Here is a 23,075-nt window from a genome sequence, read left to right as displayed (position 1 = left end):
CATCTTACTTTTGTCTATCAAGATAAAGAGTTTCCCAGAGGTGATTAGGAGAAGCAAAACCAAATATTGCTGCAGATTGTAAACAGCTTTTAACAGCCTGAATGTTTTTTTTTTCCTTTTCAGCCAAAAGACAAAAGCAACATTATGGATATACAGAAAATTATCTGAGGCAAAACCTGGCTTGAGATTCTTAAATATATCCATGGACTGCTGCTCAAATTGCTTATGCCCGAAACATCAATTCTCCTGCTCCTTGGATGCTGCCTCACCTGCTGTGCTTTTCCAGCACCACCCTCTCGACTCTTATCTCCAGCATCTGCAGTCCTCACTTTCTGTCACTCAAATAAGGTCACAATCGACAGACTGCCCTCTTACCCCTTAATCAGATTATAGTGAGTCTCACCAAAGAGGGTAAGCTTCCAAATGAAGTCAGAAATCAAATATGCAGAGGTGTGTCCTTGCCTCTATACAACCTCTTTTAAATACCCCATTCAGTGGTCGGGAATGGTGTGAAGACTGGAGGGTGGAGGTGCAAGGAGAAAATGGAAATTCATACAGTGTATGATCATGGTAGCTTCCAGATTAATGGTACATACCTTTGTGATCAGCTGCTGGTAAATGCTCATCATTGGCTCATTAAGAGTCAAAAAACAATAGATCCTACTGGCTAATAAGTGGCAGCAAATGGCATTCCACTCTTAGAGAAAGCCAGTAATCTGTACAAATCCTGCTGCCCTATTTTATTTCTTCCTGATATTTCCTGCAACAAACATGGAAACAGTCACAGCTTATGCAAACATGAACTGCACCGCAGCTAATGCTACTGATATAGTGCCTAGAAACTTGGAATAAGAGGTACACAGTCAGCCATTTAAGGCTACGGTGAAACTGACGGAGAAGGGTAGCTTATGGCTTTCACAGGTGGTTTTTGGTTTCACTGCAGAATGCAAGAGAATCCTATCTCATATAAGGGATCTTTATACAATACTCTGCTAAATTACCACAGGTTTGTTGTCTTGAGACCATAACATTTCATTGATGTGATTTTGTCTTCCATATAATACTTTATTTGATGCAGAACTGCTCATGTCATCCCTCATAACTTAAGAAACTGGGCCTGGATATCATGATATTGAATAATCCAACAGAAATTTATTATTGCTCACAGCAATATGCAAATATTACATTCACAGGCAAATACAAGAGTCCGGGCCAGTATTAAGCTAATTTATTACATCTGAGTGGCATACTCTCACAAGCATGTAATGCTTCAAGTGATCCAGGCTAAGATGTTTCAATCAACCTAACCAGGCATATTTTGGCACACCATCAGGTCAGGTGGGCCTTGAACCTGGACCTTCTGAACCATAAGGATTCTACCCCCTGAGACCTTTATACTCACAGGTCACGTGCTGTATAAAGTGTTGATATCTTGAGCATGTCTCTTAAAGCTATGCTGACATGCTGACTGTGAGACATAATAAATGCACTTTTAAGGATCTTTTTGACAAAGCTTCCATCAATTTTCTGTTGTTTCACTGGCAGCTGTTTCTTCCTCTTCTTATCAGACTGGAATTCTCTGACAGGAAAATCCAGAGCAACTCTAAAGTCAAATACCCCTTCATGGCTCCAGGCTTATTAAAGGGAATTAAAAGGATCAAAACAAGAAGTCACCCAAAATACAAATAAGGACATATTAGGACAGATGGGAAAATACCCTACGTTTTGATATTTAAGGTAGATCTCAATGGAAAATAAACTTCAGCAAAGCAATTCTAGAATAAAAGTTTCAAATGAGCAAATGTCAATGCTGATGGAAAATAAAGGAACAAATACACAGCTGATGGGTGTAGTGGTGAAGAAAGCTCTACAGTTCTGCCATATCCTGAAAGACTCACTGAAGGAGGAGGCTCCACAAATATCCCCATTCTCAATAGTGAAAGACCCAAGCACATCAGTGCAAAAAATAAAGCTGAACCATTTGCAACCATCTCCAGCCAAATGTCCTGAGTGGATGGTCCACCTTGGCCTCCTCCAGACGTTCCCAACATCACAGGTGCCCTTCTTTAACCAATTCAATTCACTTCACATGATATCAGGAAGTGACTAGAGGCACTGGATACCCCAAAGGTTTTGACCCTGACAGCATTCTAACAATAGTATCAGTGTCAGGCAATGACAATCTTCAACAAGAGATAATCTTAGCTATGCCCCTGAACAACCAACATTTGCTGACTTCTTCACTACCAACATTCTGGGGTTTACCACATCCATGAACATTTACATGCTGCCCCACTGATATTCATTATCAGTGTGTACCATCTACAAGATACACTGCGGACATTCACCGAGCCTCCTTCGATACATAGGAATACGATCACTTACGAGATCCCTTTGAAGCCATTCACCATTCTGATTTGGGAATATAATTGCTGTTCCTTAAATACACTGGTTCAAAATCCTGGAACTCCATCCCTAATAGCATTGTCTACCTACAGCTCATGGACTGCAGTAGTTCAAGAAGACAGCTCACCACCACCTTCTCAAGAGCAACTGGAGTTGTGCCAAGAATGCTAGCTCAGCCAGTGACACCTACATTCCTTAAAAGAATTAAAACACACATATAATTACAAATAGAATAGAATAGCCTTTGGTGTCACATAAACTCAAAGAATAGAGTGAAAAGTTTATACTTTACCAATTACAGCACCAACTTAGATACTAAGTGGGCGGCACGGTGGCACAGTGGTTAGCACTGCTGCCTCACAGCGCCAGAGACCCGGGTTCAATTCCCGTCTCAGGCGACTGACTGTGTGGAGTTTGCACATTCTCCCCGTGTCTGCGTGGGTTTCCTTCGGGTGCTCCGGTTTCCTCCCACAGTCCAAAGATGTGCAGGGTCAGGTGAATTGGCCATACTAAATTGCCCGTAGTGTTAGGTAAGGGGTAAATGTAGGGGTATGGGTGGGTTTCGCTTCGGCTGGTCGGTGTGGACTTGTTGGGCCGAAGGGCCTGTTTCCACACTGTAATCTAATCTAATCTAAAACTAATGTACCTAGCTTATTTAGTTACAACATTTAAACAATATAGAAATAAATTGTCCAGCATCACAGAAATAACTTTCAGTCCGCACTGGACCCTGGCTCCACTGAGGGAGGACAATGAAGTTTGATTGAGGCTTTCAGCAGCTGTAAAGATAAGGGTATACTTGGAGAGTTGGCAAAACACGTCAATATTTAAGGAGGATCTTCATGGAAAAGCGAGGTGAATAGGTTCAGCAGGGGAAGTAGATCAGGTCAGCAGAGAAGGAATCTGAGGAGGGGGTGATGGAGTGAATGTAGACAGAACCACCCCAGACAGTCAAATATGACACCACAATTTACAGCATAATTTTTAGCTTCACACAGTTTCCTAGGAGAGAGATGGATTCATTTAGCAAGTGGAGTATTTTATGAGGAGTAAGGTCTTTAATTGATGGCCACAATGTAGGGTTTTTTTGCAAGTGTGGGCAGCGCATTTTCAATAATACTAATCCCTCAACATCTTCCTCACTTGCCATCACTAGTGTTTGAAGAGCCAATTAGACTGTTATGTGTTGTCTGCTGGCAGGCTTCTCAGCCTATCAGAAGTCTAGCCATTGAAGTCTCGCCCCCATCTGAAGCAGCCAGCTAATCAGAGACTAGTAGCCACTGGAAGTTGGGGTGTATGGGATCAGCTTGTGCAGTCAAGAAGCCTCACACAAGCAAAAAAACTGAGTGCTTCTTTCGAGGAGTTTGGAGGTGGAGGAGCATGTGGGTTGCAAACTTGGGGTGGGGGCAAGTGGTGGTTAAGCAGTTTAGAGACAAAGGAGAGAGGTGACATTTCAATGGCCTCATTCATTGCTCCAATTTTCCCCAGTTCAGGCATCCGACAACCCCTGTCAGGCCACCCTTGTTACCCTGTCAGGAAAGTAAAAATGTTTTATTCACCTATCGGGAAGGCAGGTAACCAGAGACAGTTTGAGGCCCTTAACTAGTCATAGAGTCACAGAAACAGACCCTTCGGTCCAACCAGTCCATGCCGAACATAATTTCAAACTAAACTAGTTCCTCCTGCCTGTTCCTGGCCCAGATCCCTCCTAAAATTTTCTATTCATCTATATATCCGAATGTCTTTAAACATTATAGAAGAACCCACATCCATCACTTTCTCAGGATGTTCATTCCATGTGTGAACCACATTCTGTGTAAAATATTTACCATTTATATCTTTGTTAAAGCTCTCTCCCCTCACTTTCAAAATGTGCCCCCTACTCTTGACATCCCCAATCCTAGGGAAAAGACAGCTACCATTAGCTCTATTTGTACCTCTCATTATTTTAAAAACTTCACAACCTCCTACGCTCCAGTGAAAAAAGTCCCAGCCTATCCAGTCCTTCTTTTTAACTCAAACCTTCCATACCCAGCAACATCTCTTCTGAACTCTCTCTAGCTTAATAATACCCTTCCTATAACTGGGTGACCAGAACTGGACAGAGTAATCCAGAAGAGACCTCCCCAATGATGTGTACAACCTCAACTTGACTTCCCAACTCCTATACTCAAGGGGCTGAGCAATGAAGGCAAGTGTGCCAAAAGCCTTTTTAATCATCCTGTCTGTATGAGTCACAAACATCAAAGAATCATATACCTGCACCCCTAGGTCCCTTTATCCTACAGCATTATCAAAGGGCCTAACATTAATTATGTAAGCTCTACCCTTGTTTATTGTACCAAAATGCATTTACCCAGATTGAATTCCAACTGCTATTATTCAGGCCATTGACCCATCTTGATCAAGATCCTTTTGTAATCTTAGAAAACCTTCTTCACTGTCTATAATGCCACCAATTTTGGTGTCGTCCCCAAACTTATTAACCTTGCCTTCTATATTCTCATCTCATTTATATAATGACAAACAAAAGAGAGCCCAGAAGCGATCCCTGTGGAACACTGCTGGGCACATGCCTCCAGTCCGAAAAGCAACTCTCCACTATTACTCTCTGTCTCCTGCCGTTAAACCAATTATGCATCCAATTGGCAAGCTCACCCTGAATCCTATGTGAACTAACCTTACTAATTAACATACCATGCAGAACCTTGTCACAGGCTTAACTAAAATCAAAATAAACAATGTCTATTGTTCTGCAATCATCAATCTTTTTGGTAACTTCCTCAAAAACACAATCAAGTTTGTGAGACATGATTTACCTCACACAAAACCATGCTGATTGTTTTTAGTCAATTTTTGCCTCTCTAAATCTCCGTAAATTTTATCTTTTATAATCACCTCCACCACCTTCCCACAATCGAAGTCAGACTCACAGGTCTATAGTTCCCTGGTTTCTTCTTACAGCCTTTCTTAAGCAGAGGTACAACATTAGCTACCTTCCAGTCATCAGGCACCTCACTCGTACTTACAGGTGATGCAAATATTTCTGCAAGGGGTCTCCTAATTTTCTCTCTTACCTCCCACAATCTTCTGGGCTACTTTAGATCAGGTCCCAGAGAATTATCTACATCCATATGCTCTAGGCCCCCCTTTATAAAGATCTGATCAATATGCCTTTGGTGAGATTTGTGGAAGGCAAGAAGTCTGTCAAGGCCTAACTTGATGTCAGGAGCAAGTCGCTGCCCCTTTTATGCATTAACCAAGTGATGAGGTAAGTTTCACACTAAGCAATGGTAAATTGTCAATTAAAGAGAATTATAGCTTATTAAACATTTTATTCATGCCACAATTCAGCTCATCAATATTCAGTTTTCCATATTACAAAAAGCTCTGAACAAGCTAGATACAGAGAATTCTTGGCATGGAAGTCAGAGTTACCTGGTGACTTCAGCCCATCTCTTGCTTCAAAGGACCTCAATGTTGGACACTGAGCAACATCTCAAGACGTGCTCCGTGGACATTGACTGGACACACACCACACCCACAGAAATTGTCATCCAATATGTGCCCCTACGAACCTTCCCAGCATATCTTTGATCTACTTATAGGACACTTCTGCACTTTGATGCTCTACCTCAAGCTGCACTGGTAACTATTTTTATAAAGTTGCAGCAAGGACAATGTGCAGTCAGGGACATGTACTCAGCTCATCGATTGGACCAGGTTGCATCTCCAACCTGTAGCTTGCTGTCATGACTCACTCACTCACTCTGAATATACCTGACTGTAACAGCAATCTTGCCTTGCATTGTCTTGTAATTTTGTGCTTTGCCCTCTCAGCCAGAAATATGAAGCTCACATTACCTCTATCTTGCCTTGCTATTTAATACAAATACAAAAGCAGGAAAACTGTCATGATTGTCAGCAGGCCTGAATCAGTTCAAGGAGAATAACCTTCACTCAGGGGATGGAGCAAAATGATCAAAGGCCATCTCTAAAACCAATCCTAGGGTCTGGTCACAGTCAGTCAGAGTCAGATACTCTCTACATAAGGGGAAAGGAATTGAATACCAAGCAAGCCACCTTCTGTCTTGATTCTTTTAGCCCTAATGTGAGCTGTTTTCATTCCTGGAATGTGGGGCAGGTATTACTGGAGATAAAAGCAGGAGGCACAGCTCTTAGGGAGGGCTCCCAGGAAAAGGAGTAGGCAGCTCAGAGGGCATGCAGGCTACTGCTGCTGAGGAATCAGTGGGTGACAGGGTGTGAGAAAAACATTACAGACAACATTTAGAGTATTAGAACATGAGCCTTGATGAAATGTGGATACAGTAGCAGAGACAGACTGAGTGTGATGTATCAGAGAGAAAAGTGTGGCACTCACACTGGCAGAGCAGAGAGGTCATTGACCTTCTTCCTACATTGCCGTCATTACTCCAGGTGACTGTGACTGTACTGACCTGGGTGGCAACCTTGAACTAGGCTGGCATGGTCTGGTGTCTTGATCTCCCCTGCTGGTCTTGGGGGCAACTGGATGTTGGCCCAAATACCACGCAATTCAACAGGATCTCTCGGTCTCTGCCTGCAAAATGGGACATCAATTTCAACTTGTCTTACATGTCTGGGGTGAATGTCTAGGAACTAACCAGGGTGCAGCTCCAGACTGACAATGTTTGTCTGGTTGCGCTACAGACTTTTAAAGATGGCACTTGCACCAGGGATGATGAGGGTAATTGTGATGAGTGCCGAGTTATTGCAGGAATGGCACATGTCATGATGTGGCAGGGACTTTTGAAAAGGATACCCTAGGGATAGGGGAGACATTTAATAGTTAGGCTTGGTAAGACACAGCAAGAAAAAATGCCAGGCGTCATTTCGATAAACCCTCAAAAATTGTTCGACACACCTCAAACTTAACCAAGAAGAAATAGATTCAGCCCATAGTTAATGCACAGTAAACTGGGAAACCAGACAAACCAAACTTTAAGTTGTCAAAATCGAAGAATTGCAATCTATACTGGGCTATTATTTTAACTTGCAGGATTGCATCATCAAAATCTCACGGAGTTTATACAATGACTCCATTGCTTTCAACTCAGATGGAATGGAGACATGAAACAGGAATTGTAAATAAATATTTCCACAGGTTTTAGGGATTTTCTAAACAAAGCCTACTGAGAAAGTAAATTGTACTGGAGGGAGACATGATTCAGATCTTGAAAAATTGAAAGGCATAGATGCAAGCCAGAGCTCAAGAGAAAGTTACATCCAGTTGTCGTGATGCAGTAGCCAGAAGCATAAGGAAGATAAAACAGGGTGTTCCTCTAGTTCAAAGATAATGCAAGGATAATAGTAAGTAACTACATTTCAAATAAAAGATTCTTTTATCAGAGTGTCCATTATACAAAGGATTTCTTCCAACACAGAATTATCACAGGTTTAAATAGCTGTCTATTTGCTCTATCGAGCCAGCTCTGCCATTCAATAGGGTCATGGCTGATCTGACAATTCTTCCTTTTCCCCATAATGCTTGACTTCCTTACTTATTAAAAATCTAACTATTTCTTCCATAGCCAGGGTCAACCTAATGCATCTTCTTTGTGTCCAATGCCACGACATCTTTCCTTTGAAAAGGGGATCTAAACTGTTCACAGTTATTGGTGTGCTCTGACCAGCCTTATTTTAGCAAGACATTCCTACTTTTACTCTGCATCACCTTTGAAATAAAACCAACCTGCCATGTGCCTTCCCTATGACCTTCTGTACCATTGTTTTTGTAAATTATGAATGAGAAAAACCAAATCTCTCTCTGCTGCAGCTTTCTGCAGTCTTTCTCCATCTAAATCATTCTCAGTGCCACTATTCTTCCTACCAAAGTTGATAACCTAGTCTACATTGCATTCACTTCCCTCATCCAAGTCATTAAATATATATTGTAAATAACTGTGGTCCCAGCACAGATCTCTGTGATCCTCCACTACATACAGCATAGCACCAGAATAAAGTTGGTAATTGGAACATGTTTGCAAAGAAACAAGTTTATTTAGTGTTAGTTTACTACTTTAAAAACCCTAATCAATATTTAAAGAACTGTAAACAAGCTGCACCACTCTCAGAATGTTTATTCATTCACAGTTTGTGGATGTCACTGGCAAGGTCAGTGCGTATTGCACATTTTTAATGCAAGGCACACCAATATTGCTGTAGTAACATATAGGCCAGCCAGATATGGGTAAGGACAGCAGACTGCCTTCCACAAAAAAACATATTTGGAGAAGTAACATTTGTTCGGTAGTTTTGTGGTGACTACTATCAATACAGAGATTTTAATACAGATATATTTAACTGAATTCACATTCCCTATTTTCTGTAAAGGGACTATGAACATATCTCTAAAGATCATTTGTGCTGGCTTCTATATTGTATTTCAGTAATATCACCAATATGCAGCAAACCTGCCTTAATTTAGTTCAAATGTCATATACACTTGAAGCATGTGAATATTCCTGAAGCATCAGTTGCATCTTTGCAGCAACAATTGATTTCGCCATATATTTGCTAAACAGTGCCAGACAGTCAATGTGTCCTTTAAACATAAAATAGTTGCATAAATAATTAACTAACAAATGAATTACAAGAATTACAATGTTTACTTACCTCCCCACCTCCAAGTCCTTTCATTTATATTTGTCGGTAGGTTAATCTGCATGAAATGTCTAGTTTTGTGTACAGCTTGTGGAATGACAATAGATAAAATTGACAACCCTCTTGGAAACAAAGTGTCTCATTTGGGGTTAATTATAAAATTTGAGCCACAATAACTAATCTATTATGAAATAAAGAAGACATGTTTTAATTTGACAAAGACTTCAATAGATTGCCAAAAAGACTTATTTAATCCAGTGAAATTACTTTTAAAACAAACTTGTTCATGGAATCTGGGTGTGACTGCAATTGAGGCCATCATTTATTGCTCATGTATAATTGCCATTTAAATTGTATTGGTAGCCACCTAACCACTACATTCTGTGCAGTGTAAGTACTCAATACAATCAGGGAGGGAATTCCATGATTTTGACCGAACAATAATGAATGTACACTAATGCATTTTGAAGTGAGGAAGCTGTGCAATTTGGAGGAGAAGTTGAAGATTCGGTGTCCCCATTCTCTATGTTACCCTTGTGATTTTAGGCTACAAACAGTTCTACTTTTAGGAGATGCTGTGAGGAATTTTTGGTGAACGCATCATTTAGATGGTATACACTGCAGCTGTGATGCACTCATGATAGAGAGACAGTGAATGTTAAAGGTGGTGAATACCATTTCAAACACACAGACTATTTTGTCTTGGATATTGTCAAGCATTGTGAGGATTATTGGAGGTGCACTCATTCAGAGAAATGGGGAGTATTTCATTATAGTCCCAACTTCTGCCTTGTATTTCTTTCTGCAGAATACCCAGCCTCTGATTGTTCCTATAGCTGTAATAGTTATGCAACTGGTCACATTAAATTTCTGGTTCATGGTAACCTTTAGATTGTTGCTACCAGAGAATTCAGAAATGGCAATGCTATTGAGGTCAAGGGATGATGGTTAAACTCTATAATGGAGATTGTCATTGTCTGGCACTTGCGTGGTACATTGCCACTTATCAATCCAAGGAGGAGAAAATGAGGACTGCAGATGCTGGAGATCAGAGTCGAGAGCGTGGTGCTGGAAAAGCACAGCAGGCCAGACAGCGTCCGAGGAGCAGGTAAATCGGCGTTTCAGGCATAAGCCCTTCATCAGGAATGATTCAACCCAACCCTGAATGTTGTCCAGGTATTAATGTATGCAGATACAGATTGCTTCAGTATATAAGAATCATGAATGATTGAAAACTGCAATGATCTGAACATTTACTTTTTTAAAAATCCTCACTTCTCACATTATGATAAAGGAAAACTCATTGATAAAGCAGCTGCAGATGGAGGGACCTAGGACTAGAACTGACAGCCAGACTACTGCGACCCCTAGGACTCATAACAGCACACAAATCAATAGCCACGCTCAGACAACAACTCGCCAGAACGAAGGACCCGATACCCAACATGAGCAAAACTAATGTAGTGTACAAAATACCATGCAAGGACTGCACAAAATACTATATAGGACAAACAGGAAGACAGCTAACAATCTGCATACATGAACATCAACTAGCCACGAAACAACACGACCAGCTATCCTTAGTAGCCACACACGCAGACAACAAGCAACATGAATTCGACTGGGACAACACTACTATCATAGGGCAAGCCAGACAGAGAACAGCCAGGGAATTCCTAGAGGCATGGCATTCATCCACAAACTCCATCAACAAACACATCGACCTGGATCCAATATACCAACCACTACAGCGGACAGCTGAAACTGACAACCGGAAGCGGCAGGGACAGACCACTATAAACACCGGAGGAAACATCAAAGAAGCGCTTCGCAGGAGGCTCCCAAGCACTGATGATGTCGCCTAGCCAGGGGACGAAACGTTTGCAACAAAAACTTCCAGCTCGGCGAACAGAACCACAACACCTAGGACACTACTTTAGAAATTTGTGAGGAGAAGTCCTGAGACTGAGATGATTCACATCCAACAACTACAATCATGTTTTGTTCTCATTATGAATCTTTACATGATAAGCTTACTCTGTGACGCCGAATGACTTCAATTTAAAGAGGGTTCCTTGATGCTACTCTTGGTCAAATATAGACTTGATATTAAGGGCAGTCACTTTCAATGCATCTCTAGAATTCTTTAGATTCGTGGAGATGGAGTCTCTAGTCGTATTAACAGAATTCAAACTGAGCACAGAAGCAGGCCATTCAGCCCCTTTAGCCTGTTTCACTATTCAATAAGATCATGGTCAGAAGTCACATCGCATGAGGTTAAAGTCCAAAAGGTTCATTTAAAATCACTAGCTTTCGGAGTGCTGCTCCTTTGTCAGATATAACCCCATATACCTGAATTTGGCCCATATCACTTAAAACCTTTGCTTAATGAAAAAAATCTATCTTACAGTTAAAATTAACAACTGATCCTGCAAACACTGCCATTTGTGGAAGACAGTTCCAAACATCTACGACCCTTTTTATATAAAGTGCATTCTAACATCTCTTCTGTATGGCCTGGCTCTAATTCTCAGATGTTGTCCCCTTCTTCTAGAGTTTCCAACTGGTGTAAATAAGTTATCTATTCTGTCTTTTCCTGTTAACATCTTGAAGATTTTGATCAGATCACCCTTTAATCTTCTAAATGCGAGAGAAAGGAGGCCTAATTTGTTACTCTAATCTGTCTTCATAACTTCACCACTGAAGTCCAGGTATCATTCTTGTAAACCTACACTGTACTTCCTTCTGAGGTGTGGAGCCCAGATCTACTCTCAGTTCTTCAAATGGGGTCTCACCAGATTTTTTGACAGCTGCAGCATAACTTTTGCATCCTTGTACTTAATCCTTTAGATGTAAATGCCAGCATTCCATTAGCCTTCTGCATTATTTTCTGCAGTTGTTCATGACATTTAAAGATCTAAACATCTGAACCACCAAGTCTCTTTGGATATCTACTGTATTTTACTATATATCATCTAGAACGTACCCTGATCCATTCTTTTTCAGTTTTTGATGAGGAACTGTCACCTGATAATACTGAATGGCACATTCCATCATTTTACGGATGATCCAGACCAGATTGATGGATTGACAATTGATGGAACGGATTTGTCCTGTTTATTTGTAGACACAGCATATCTGGCTAATTTTCTGACATTCTGCAAAGTAAAATTGTTTTTTGGAAACCATCAAAATTTTGTTTGTGTTACGTTGCAGAAAGTAAACCAATTCAAATATTAATATTGCAATGAAATTAAGGAGACTTTTTAATGTATCTTCTGTTTCATATACAAAAGGTAGACAATAAAGCAAAATAAATATTGAAACATTTTCCAAACATTGCAAAAACACTCAACTGATTTCTTGTGTAGGCTACCAATGTGGCTTTATTGCTTATGCCAAAATCTTAAATGTCATATGGAAATGTTTAAAGTGAAGTGTCTCTTGTTTATATTGGGGTAAAGGTCCACATCATAAAACAGCTCATAATCTAGCACTAAATCATTTCTGCGCTTAGGGAACAGCATAAAAGACAGTTAGAGTAACAAATAGGACCAGCACAATGACATAGCAATGGATATCTTTCTACCATTTACGTAATTTCAGAGGAGATTCACTTATAATTGATCAGATCCTGCTCACTAGTAATAATGAAGCTTGGTAAGAAAAAAGACTTTTAATTTCCTCTTACTGACAAAAAAAGGTTTTTAAGAGAAAGTAATAAATGAAGAATACAAGGAACAGCTTAACTTGAAGCCACTTCTAAACAATAATTTATATGAAATTATATTTATTCTTTTCAACGATAGTAAGCAGTTCTTTAAAGTGATCAAATAAAATATATAATCAAATTGTATCACTTAAAAGCAAAACCAAATTACAGAATCTATCCAATGCATAATGTTGTTAAAGTACATTATAACTGTCACCTATTTCACCACCGCCCCTCCTTGACTTATGTGGATTATTGTTTATGCCAAACAGTCTACTCCAGAGCCATTGACAAGTTAATTCATCAAAAGTATTGATCTGTATACATTTTGGGAGTTTTGCAGTTCACAACATGGCCACAACAGTTTCCATCCGGTAGACAGTATGCAAACTCCATTGCCACAGATGTATTGGGAAGGTGAACTTTCATGACCTGAGGTGGCATGGTGACTCAGTGGTTAGCACTGTTGCTTACAGTGGCAGGGACCCAGGTTCAATTCCAGCCTTGGGCAAAAGTCTGTGTGAAGTTTGCACGTTCTCCTTGCGTCTGCATGGGTTTCCTCTGGGTGGTCCGCTTTACAGCCACAATTCAAAGATGTGCAGGTTGGGTGAATTGGCTATGCTAAATTGCCCATCATTGTTCAGGGATGTGTAGGTTAGGTACATTAGTCAAGGATAAATGGGTCTGGGTGGGTTATTCTTCAGAGAGTTGATGTGGACTTGTTGGGCGGAAGGGCCTGTTTCCACACTGTAGGGATTCTATGGTTTAAATTGAATCTGTTTATCTCTCCATGGATGCTGTCAGATCTGCTGAGTATTTCCAAAAGTTTTTCTATGTCTCAAACAGGCCAGTTCAGAGACAGGAATAGAATTGGTGGTAAGGAAAAAGATCAAGATGGGGCCCAAAGACAAAGATTTACACCTTTCCAACTAGAGGAACTTCATGCACAGCAAGGACTGGATGTCAAACATCCCAACAACAAATTTGGTACATGGGACAAGAGATATAGTAGAGGTGGAATTGTCATTGGAATCTCATGTCATGTCTTCAGGTGATATTGGTAAAGGGGAACTGCAGGTGTAAAATAGGAAAAGACAAAAGATAGATTCTGAGGAAACTCAAGAAGTAGCTATGGGAAAATGGGATGGTCAGCCACTGCAGGAGATTCTCTTGTTATGGCCAAACAATTGTTAGTGGAAGCAGGCAAGAACACTCCTGAATAGGAAGTGGAAGAAAGGCATAGGGACTGATGATGTGGTTAACTTAGTGAATAGTTTGTTCAGAATTAAATTGCAGCTAGAAGTCACACAACACCAGGTTATAGTCCAACAGGTTTAATTGGAAGCACACTAGCTTTCGGAGCGACACTCCTTCATCAGGTAATAGTGGAGGGCTCAATCCTAACACAGAATTTATAGCAAAAATTTACAGCATGATGTAACTGAAATTTTACATTGAAAAATTGATTGTCTGTTAAGCCTTTCATCTGTTAGAATACAGTGATAGTTTCACCTCTTTCATGTATAAATCACAAAACCTTTTTTTAAATAAGTTGCATTATAAAAAAAAGGTTTTGTGATTTACACATGAAAGAAGGAGCATCACTCCGAAAGCTAGTCTGCGTCCAATTAAACCTGCTGGACTATAGCCTGGTGTTGTGTGATTTTTAACTTTGTACACCCCAGTCCAACACTGGCATCTCCAAATCATAATTGCAGCTAGTATAGCAAGGGCCATTAAGTATAGATAATCATGTCTAATTTTCACAACAAAAGTAAATAAAGAAAAATAGAAACCATGCAGTGTGTAAAACAAGGTTTACTTTTAACTAAGGTCTGAAACACAAGGCAATTTGTTTCAGATTACTACAAATGATTTCATTCTTTACCTCATTTTATTTATTTTCAACCTAATTTTTTTCAATCTAAAAAGAGGCAGCACTGAATCACAAATGTAGAAATTTTAGACAATTTTCACTCTGCAAATCAATAAATAATGCCAGAATGGTTTCTTCAAAATAAATCAATTTCCAGCTGACAATTAACCTTTCACAGTATTGAGTTCCATCAACAAAAATGAAAGCCATAAGATAAGAAATTTTAAAACATGGACAAAAACAGCAACAATCTCCCCACACTAAAGGTTAATGAGAGAAATAGCTGAAAAACTGATGCCTCACCCTCTTGAACAGCTTGAAATGGATTGTTGGAATCAACAAATCTGACAGAGAATGTTATCTTTTCGTTTTGTAGTATTTCTTCATTCATGTTCATTTCAGCCACAGCTAATCGAAACATTTTGTCATCCTTTCTTGCAGATTCCTCAAAAATTGCACCTGAAGAAGGGAAAAATATTGATACAAACCCATTTACTTGAGTGTACTTAGTCAATGAATCAAAATTATTTGTAAATTTGTTAATTAGCTGAATATTATATGAATGCCATGAATTTGAAAAATATAAAGAATCAGCTGAATCAATAATCTTTAAGTATGGCGGCGGTCTTGCATTCCTACACAAGAATCTATTTGCATATTAGTCACATTGACTTTTCTGTTATATTAATTAATTCAAATGAAGTATTTCTTAAACAAAGTATGATTTGGAGGTGCCAGTGCTGGACCGGGATGGACAAAGTTAAAAATCACACAGCACCAGGTTTATTTTGAAACACTGGCTTTCGAAGCACTGCTCATTCATCAGGTGGTTGTGGAGAATGAGACCATAATTTAAAGCCACAGTACAGTTTCATGGAGATGTAATTGTATATTAAACAATTTTAGATTCAGTCTTTCCTCTTTTAGAATGGGATGTGCTGATTTCTGTTCTTTTATATGTATGGCTAAAATAATAATGGTCTCACACTCCACTTTAATAAGAGTCAAACTGATTCTATTTGTAAAGTGGTATTTACAGAGTCATACATGGATTCATGACGTTTTAGAGCAAATTGAAATATAATTCTGCAAAAAACAAATTCACCCCAGAAACTTATATGTGTGCACTGTAGGAGACAGAGTGAGTATGTGCATGTGAGTACGTGCATGTGGGTGTGACTGCATGTGATAGAGTGTGTGTATACGTGTGTGTGAGTGTGATGAGGTGTATGCCTGTGAGAGGGTGCATGCGTGATGTGAGTGTGGGGTGTGTGTGCATGTATGTGCGTATGACAGAGAGCTTGACTCAATATTGGGACATAGACAGTACTCACGCCTTAATGTATTGTCTGAGTTGAGATGGCACCAATTGTCAGAAAAGCCGGAGATAGATGAAAATGTAATTTAAAAGAAGTTCTGGGATTTACATATCAAAGAACAGAAACCAGCACATCCCATTCTAAAAGATTAAAGATTAAAATTGTTTAATGTATCATTACATCTCTATGACACTGTACTGTGGCTATAAATTCTGTGTCTTATGGTCTTATTCTGCACAACCATCTGATGAAGGAGCAGCGCTTCAAAAGCTAGTACTTCCAAATAAACCTGTTGGGCCATAACCTAAAAAAAAGTAGTCAAAGCTTTGACCAAGACATTCAACATAAAGCATAATAAGTTTATCAGAAATATGCAAAAGTTTAAGGCTTTCCACATTATTGGCACGAGAATCAAATTTGAATTTGCTTTTTGCAGTCAACAATGAGTTGAATTTGCCTCAAATTGGGTGTTTTGACCTGTTATGGCACTGCTTGGATTATTTCCAGCAACATTTTGTGATATAAAAGAATCCAACACATGTCTATTATAGCTAACTATTATGTACAAACATTATATTCATGCACTTAAGTGTCTGTGTTAACATCAGGTTATTAGATTGCATCAGTGGAGTATGTTTTCAGTAACGTATTATGTGATCCCAAGTAAGGTGGAGTGTGAAAGACCAATGTTCTTTTAGCCATATACGTGAGGATCTTGTTAGTTTGTCTCCTAAAGGCATGCTATCAAATTAACCATGAGATATACAACATTTTTCTAAAGATAATACCTGAACATAAACAGATATGCACAGGTATGTGTTAGCAATTTACTAAGTATACAAACAGGTAAAACAAAGTTTATATGATTAATATTTCAAATTGTTATATTACACTTTGGAACTTTGACACCTTGATCTCGTGATCATACACCTTTCTGAAGGATTACACTTTTTTTCTTGATTGCACTTGTATGACAACTTTTTTTTTGGCTGCGAATTGTTGGGACTCAACATCACCACACCTACCACCTTCACAGTAAATTTCCTCACAGTTCATGCACTATTGATATTGGCGTATTTTCTATTCCTTTGCAACGTATTACTTTACATGGTCAGTGAGGACTTTGTGTGACACTGGCTGTTTGTACATTCTAGAAATCTTTGCTGGTATCTCAGTATGTAAATCTGGATTTCTAATTCACACTTATTATCCACTTTGCAGTTCAGTTGGATTTTGTTCAGTCAGCATATAAAATGTCCGAGGAGGAATTAGAGATTAAGGCCTGTAAGGCTATGGGGAAGAATGGTTTGGAGGAGGTTACTGAACACAGCAGAATTGGCAGTTTGAGGTGTATTTGTTTTAATGCAAGGAATATGATAGGTAAAGCAGATGAACGCAAGAGCTTGGATTAATACATATAACTAATACATACAGCTATGTTGTAGCTAATACAGAGTTTTGGTGAAGAGAGGAACAAGGCTGATAGCTTAAACGTTCCAGGGTTCAGATGTTTCAAATGAGATAGAGAGGGATGCAAAAGAGGTAGGGCAGTTGCGTAACTGCTAAAGGAAAATATCACAGCTGTATTGAAGGAGGACACTTCCGAGGGCTCATCCAGCGAGGCCATATAGATTGAGCTCAGGGAAAGCAAAGATGCAATCACTTTGATGGGATTGTACTACAGGCCTTCCAAAAGCCAACCTGTGATAGAGGAACATATATGTGGACAGATTATGGAAAATCGTAAAACCAATAGGTTTGTTGTATTGGGTGATTTTGACTGGGACTTGCTTAGTGCCAGGGGCTTGGATGTGGGGTGGAGTTTGTTAGGTGTGTCCAAGATGGTTTTATGACATAATATGTGAATATTCCTACTATGGAGGGGCCACATTAGACCTGTTATCGGGGAATGAGCCCAGTCAGGTGACTGACATTTCAGTGGGAAGTCTTTTGAGAACAGTGACCATAATTCTGTAAATTTTAAGTTACTTATGGATAAGAATAAGCTAGTCTTCAGGTGAAAGTATTAAATTGGGGGAAGGCTAGCAGCAATGATATTAGGCAATAACTGGGGAATATAGATTGGGAGAGGCTGTTTGCGGTTAAATCTATCAGGTGGAAATCTTTTAAAGACCAGTTGATTTGAGTTCAGGACCAGCATGTTCCTCTGAAAATGAAGGGTAAGAATGGCAAGATTCAAGAACCTTGGATGACAAGAGAACTTGAGACCTTAGTAAGAAAGAAGAAGCCATACATAAAGTTTAGAAAACAAAAGACAAAGCCTTTGAAGAATACAAAGATAGCAGGAAAGAATCAAACAAGAAATTAGGAAGCCTAAAAGGCACCATGAAATGGTAGACCAGATTAAGGAAAACCTAAGGCATTTTAGACATAAATAAGGAGCAAGAGGATAGATAGGGAAAGGATAGGTCCGCTCAGGAACAAAGGAAGGAATTTATGGATGGAACTGGTGGAAGTGGGTGAGGTCTTTAACAAATACTGTGCATCGGTATTAACAAAGGAAAAGGACATGATGGACATTGAGTCTTGGGAGGGATGTGTTGATAGACTAGTCCCCAGGACCTGATGTGATCTCTTCCACAATGCTGAGGGAGGCAGTTGAGCAAATTGCTAGGGTGTTTTACGAAATCTTTGGATCCTCTTTAGAGGTCCCAGAGTACTGGAGAATAGCCAGTGTTGTTCTTTTGTTTATGAGAGGCAACAGGGATACTCTGGGAAATTACAGGCTGGTGAGCCTTACATCAGTGGTCGGGAAATTATTAGAGAAGTTTCTGCAGGATAGTATTTACTAGCATTTGGAAAATGTGGACCTTTTACTGATAAGCATCAAAGCTCTATGCAGGGAAGGCTGGTTGTCTCACAAACTTGGTCGAGTTTGTTGACAAAGTAACAAAGATGATTGATGAGGGTAAGGTGGTAGATGTTGTCAATATGGACTTTGGCAATGCCTTAGTCAATGTCCTTCATGGCAGGCAGATTCAAAAAGTGAAATTATATGGGACCTGCAGTTGAAAGAAAAACTGGCTGGGTTATAGAAAATTTAGTGTGATAGTGGAAGAGTGTTCAGTGATCTATGACCCAGTGGTGTTCTGCAGGGATCAGTGCTGGGACCCCTGTTGTTTGTAACATATCTAAATGACTTGGAGGAGAACGAAGGTAGCCTGATTAGTAAATTTGCAGATGACACAGAGACTGTGGATTGTGAAGAGGATTGCTAGAGGATACAACAGGATATAGATAGGCTAAAAACCTGGACAGAAAGATGCCAAATGGAGTTTAATCCAGACTATATGAGTAGATGTAATTTGGAAGGCCTAATGCAGGAGGGAAGTATACAGGAAATGGCAGAACCCTTAGTTATATCAACATACTGAGGACTCAAGATGTAGAGGTCCACAGTTCCCTAAAAGAGTAAAGAAGGTAGTCAAGAAGGCATATAACATGCTTGTCTTTATCAGTTGTGGCAAGAAGTATAAAAATTGACAGCTGTACAGCGCTTTAGTTAAGTCACCTTTTGAATATAATGTAAATTCTGGTTGGCACATGACCAGATGTACAAGGAGGCTTTGGAGAGGGTACAGAGATGGTTTACCAGGGCACTGCCTGGTTTGGAAAGTAATAGTTATGAGGAGAGATTAGACAACCTTGGTTTGTTGCCACTTGAACATCAGAGGAAGGGGTCGATCCGTTAGAAGTTCTCAAAATTATGACAGGCATGAATAGAACGGATGGTCAGAGTCTTTTCTTTCCAGGATAAAAATGTCAATTACTAAGAAACCTGTAAGGGGGTAAGTTTAAATGAGATGTGAGAGGGAGTTTTTTTTTAGACAGAGAGTAGTAAGTGCCTGGAATGGACTGCCAAAGGAGGTGACGAAGGTGGATACAAAGCATAATTTAAGATGCACCTTGACAGATATATGAATAGGCAGGGCAAAGAGGGATAAGAACATGTAGGGATGAAAGGCTTTTAGTTTATAAAGGCATCATGTGTCAGCACAGTCTCAATGGGCCAAAGGGCCTGTTCCTTTGTTCTTTGTTTCACATGCTTGCTTTTCACATATCTCTTTCGTTCTGCTCTGTCTTTGGAGAAGAATACCCCATGTCTCAGAGGGTTATTTTTTGCTGGGCAAGGTCATTACATTTGCCTTCCAAGTTGTGCTGAGGATGGTAATCCTTTTCAATTGGTGCTCTACAGCAATGCACAATGTAATCTTAAAATCTTGCTTTGTTGCTCAATACATAATGAGCACAGATTCAACAGTACAGATCTCATATTCGGACAATTTTTTCGAACATTGATAGTGGTGTAACAATGTGAAATTGCTCATTCCCCAAGTGTACGCATCTTGAAACAGTTTGTCAGAGTACTTGGGTCTATTGTCAGCCATTATCTCATCTGAAATACCATGTAAACTGTAAGTAGCATTAATCACTAATCACTAACAAAAGTCTTAAAGAAGGGTCACTGTACCCGAAATGTTAGTTTTGATTTCTTTCCACAGATTCTGCCAGACCTGCTGACATTTTCCAGCAAGTTCTGTTAATTATGTCAGAACTGGTCACATTTATTGTGTTGCTATGTCATTAAATGATGCAAAACTTAGAAAACTAATTCAATTTTCATTGTGCACTGTAACTAGGTCTGTTGTTATTTTCATCCTAGGAGTGAATGGAATGCTGTTTGGATGTGGAGGCACTCTCTGCTGCTAGGGTTGATACAATTGCCATTGTCTCACATGCAGCCACAAGTCATTGACGATTCTGATTTATCTCTGGCCAGTCTATGGATTTCTGTGCTTACTCTCTTGCACATTCAATATTTATGTGACCTGGTGCAGCATGAACATGATGTCTTCGGTAATGCTTTTGATATTAGGATTTATTTGTCCTTGAAAATGGCTTGCTATGATATATAGTACCAAGTTCTTCTCTGCATAACCAAAACAATCTCATCTCCTCAGCTCCTTCTTTAATACTGTTAGCCCATTCCTGGATAATAACTTTTCTTCAACTCTCACTGTTCACATTTCGTCAATTGCAAACGTTCACACTGGTCCTGGCCAAACTTTTAACAGATAAGCGAATGATTTCAACTTCATAGTCAAGGGCTTGAATATGTATATCAAGATGGATATCTCAGTCTTTGTTTAGGTTGGTTAATCAGCTCAGCATGTAAGAGATGAAATCATTCTCATACCTGGCCTATATTTCACTTCAGAGTTATCCTTTTGGAGCTTGACAAGGAAACACCGCAATCGAAGGTTTGCACGCATTAATAGTTGACAAAAGATCATTGAGTGCCTTATGATCTGTTTCAACAGAATGTTTCTTGAAATAAGTAGTTTTGAAACTGTATGATTCAATTACCAGAACTAATGTTTTATATTGGAATAGATGGCTTGTGCAAATGACAGGAATTTTGAAATAAAAGGTATAGTTTTTGTTTGTCTTGTAAAATATATCCACCTAGATTTTTTTTTGTGCTGCATCATCTTTAAGAATTGTGTCTTTGTGGGTTGTAGTATAGCAGTGGGTAAGGAAAACCTAATAGAGAGAATGGAAGACATATTTGTGGTCATCTTATCACATACAGGGAATGACCTTAAAGGAGCAACTCTCTCGAGGAGGTATTGGGAATATCTGGTGTGAGGAAGTTAAAAACTCTAAGGCAACACACCAAGGATCCTTTTTATCCTACGAGGTCAACATTTGTTTATCATGCTTCATCCTGCTGACTCTATGAGTGCAGTGCATAGCCCCAAACTGTTTTATCTGGTTAATGTTGATTTGGCATTTGCAGTGGGAAATATCAATCAATAGCATCATGTTGCTCTCATCACAAGATGAAGGTTATAGTCATGCTCGGCCTTTGTCTTAGCCATGACTGTGATATTTTCAGCTATGCAAATAAAATCAGACGCATTCTTAATAATCTAGAATATACCATGCATTTCTGAGAGACTAAGTGACAACTATTGGGAAATAAGGCAGGGCAGGTGACTGAGGTGTCAGTGGGGAAGCACTTTGGGGCCAGCGACCATGATTCTATTAGATTTAAAATAGTGATGGAAAAGAATAGACCAGATCTAAAAGTTGAAGTTCCAAATTGAAGAAAGGCCAATTTTGACGGTATTATGCAAGAACTTTCGAAAGCTAATTGGGGGCAGATATTCGCAGGTAAAGGGACAGCTGGAAAATGGGAAGCCTTCAGAAATGAGATAACAAGAATCCAGAAAATGTATATTCCTGTTAGGGTGAAAGGAAAGGTTGGTAGGTATAGGGAATGCTGGATGACGAAAGAAATTGAGGGTTTGGTTAAGAAAAAGAAGGAAACATATGTAAGGTATAGACAAGATAGATCGAGTGAATCCTTCATTTCCCTCTGACTAATGCAGCTAACACTATGGGCAATTTAGCATGGCCAATCTACCTGACCTGCACATGTTTTGGAGTGTGGGAGGAAACTGGAGCATCCGGAGGAAACCCACGCAGACACAGGGCAAATGTGCAAACTCCGACGTCTTTATGGAGTTTGCACACTCTCCCCGTGTCTGCATGGGTTTCCTCCGGGCACTCTGGTTTCCTCACACACTCCAAAACATGTGCAGGTCAGGTAGATTGGCTATGCTAAATTGCCCATAGTGTTAGGTGCGTTAGTCAAAGGGAAATAGATATGGGTGGGTTACTCTTCGGAGTGTCGGGGTGAATTTGTTGGGCCGAAGGGCCTGTTTCCACACTGTAGGTTATCTAATCTAATCTAATCTATAAAGGAAGTAGGAGTATACTTAAGAGGAAGATTAGGAGGGCAAAAAGAGGACATGAGATAGCTTTGGTAAATAGAATTAAGGAGAATCCAAAGGGTTTTTACAAATACATTAAGGACAAAAGGGTAAGTAGGGAGAAAATAGGGCCCCTCAAAGATCAGCAAGGCGGCTTTTGTGTGGAGCCACAGAAAATGAGGGAGATACTAAATGAGTATTTTGCATCAGTATTTACTGTGGAAAAGGATATGGAAGATATAGACTGTAGGGAAATAGATGGTGACATCTTGCAAAATGTCCAGATTACAGAGGAGGAAGTGCTGGATGTCTTGAAACGG

At 39.6% G+C, this 23,075-nt stretch overlaps 1 protein-coding gene across 5 annotated transcripts in view; it reads right to left on the bottom strand.

The window, feature by feature from the left end:
* Window positions 1-23,075, bottom strand: part of LOC122556682 (glutamate receptor ionotropic, delta-2-like) — a 538,289-nt gene that overhangs the window by 430,648 nt on the left and 84,566 nt on the right. For all 5 annotated transcript variants that reach the window (XM_043703714.1, XM_043703716.1, XM_043703715.1 and 2 more), the window contains exon 2: window positions 14,940-15,095. In XM_043703714.1, the coding sequence (XP_043559649.1) occupies window positions 14,940-15,095 (156 nt within the window). The remainder of the gene's footprint in view (window positions 1-14,939; window positions 15,096-23,075) is intronic.

The sequence above is a fragment of the Chiloscyllium plagiosum genome, chromosome 14 (assembly GCF_004010195.1).
Source record: "Chiloscyllium plagiosum isolate BGI_BamShark_2017 chromosome 14, ASM401019v2, whole genome shotgun sequence".
Lineage (NCBI taxonomy): Eukaryota > Metazoa > Chordata > Chondrichthyes > Orectolobiformes > Hemiscylliidae > Chiloscyllium > Chiloscyllium plagiosum.
Note: the sequence above shows the minus strand (reverse complement) of the source record. Positions and strands in the feature narration are given on the sequence as shown.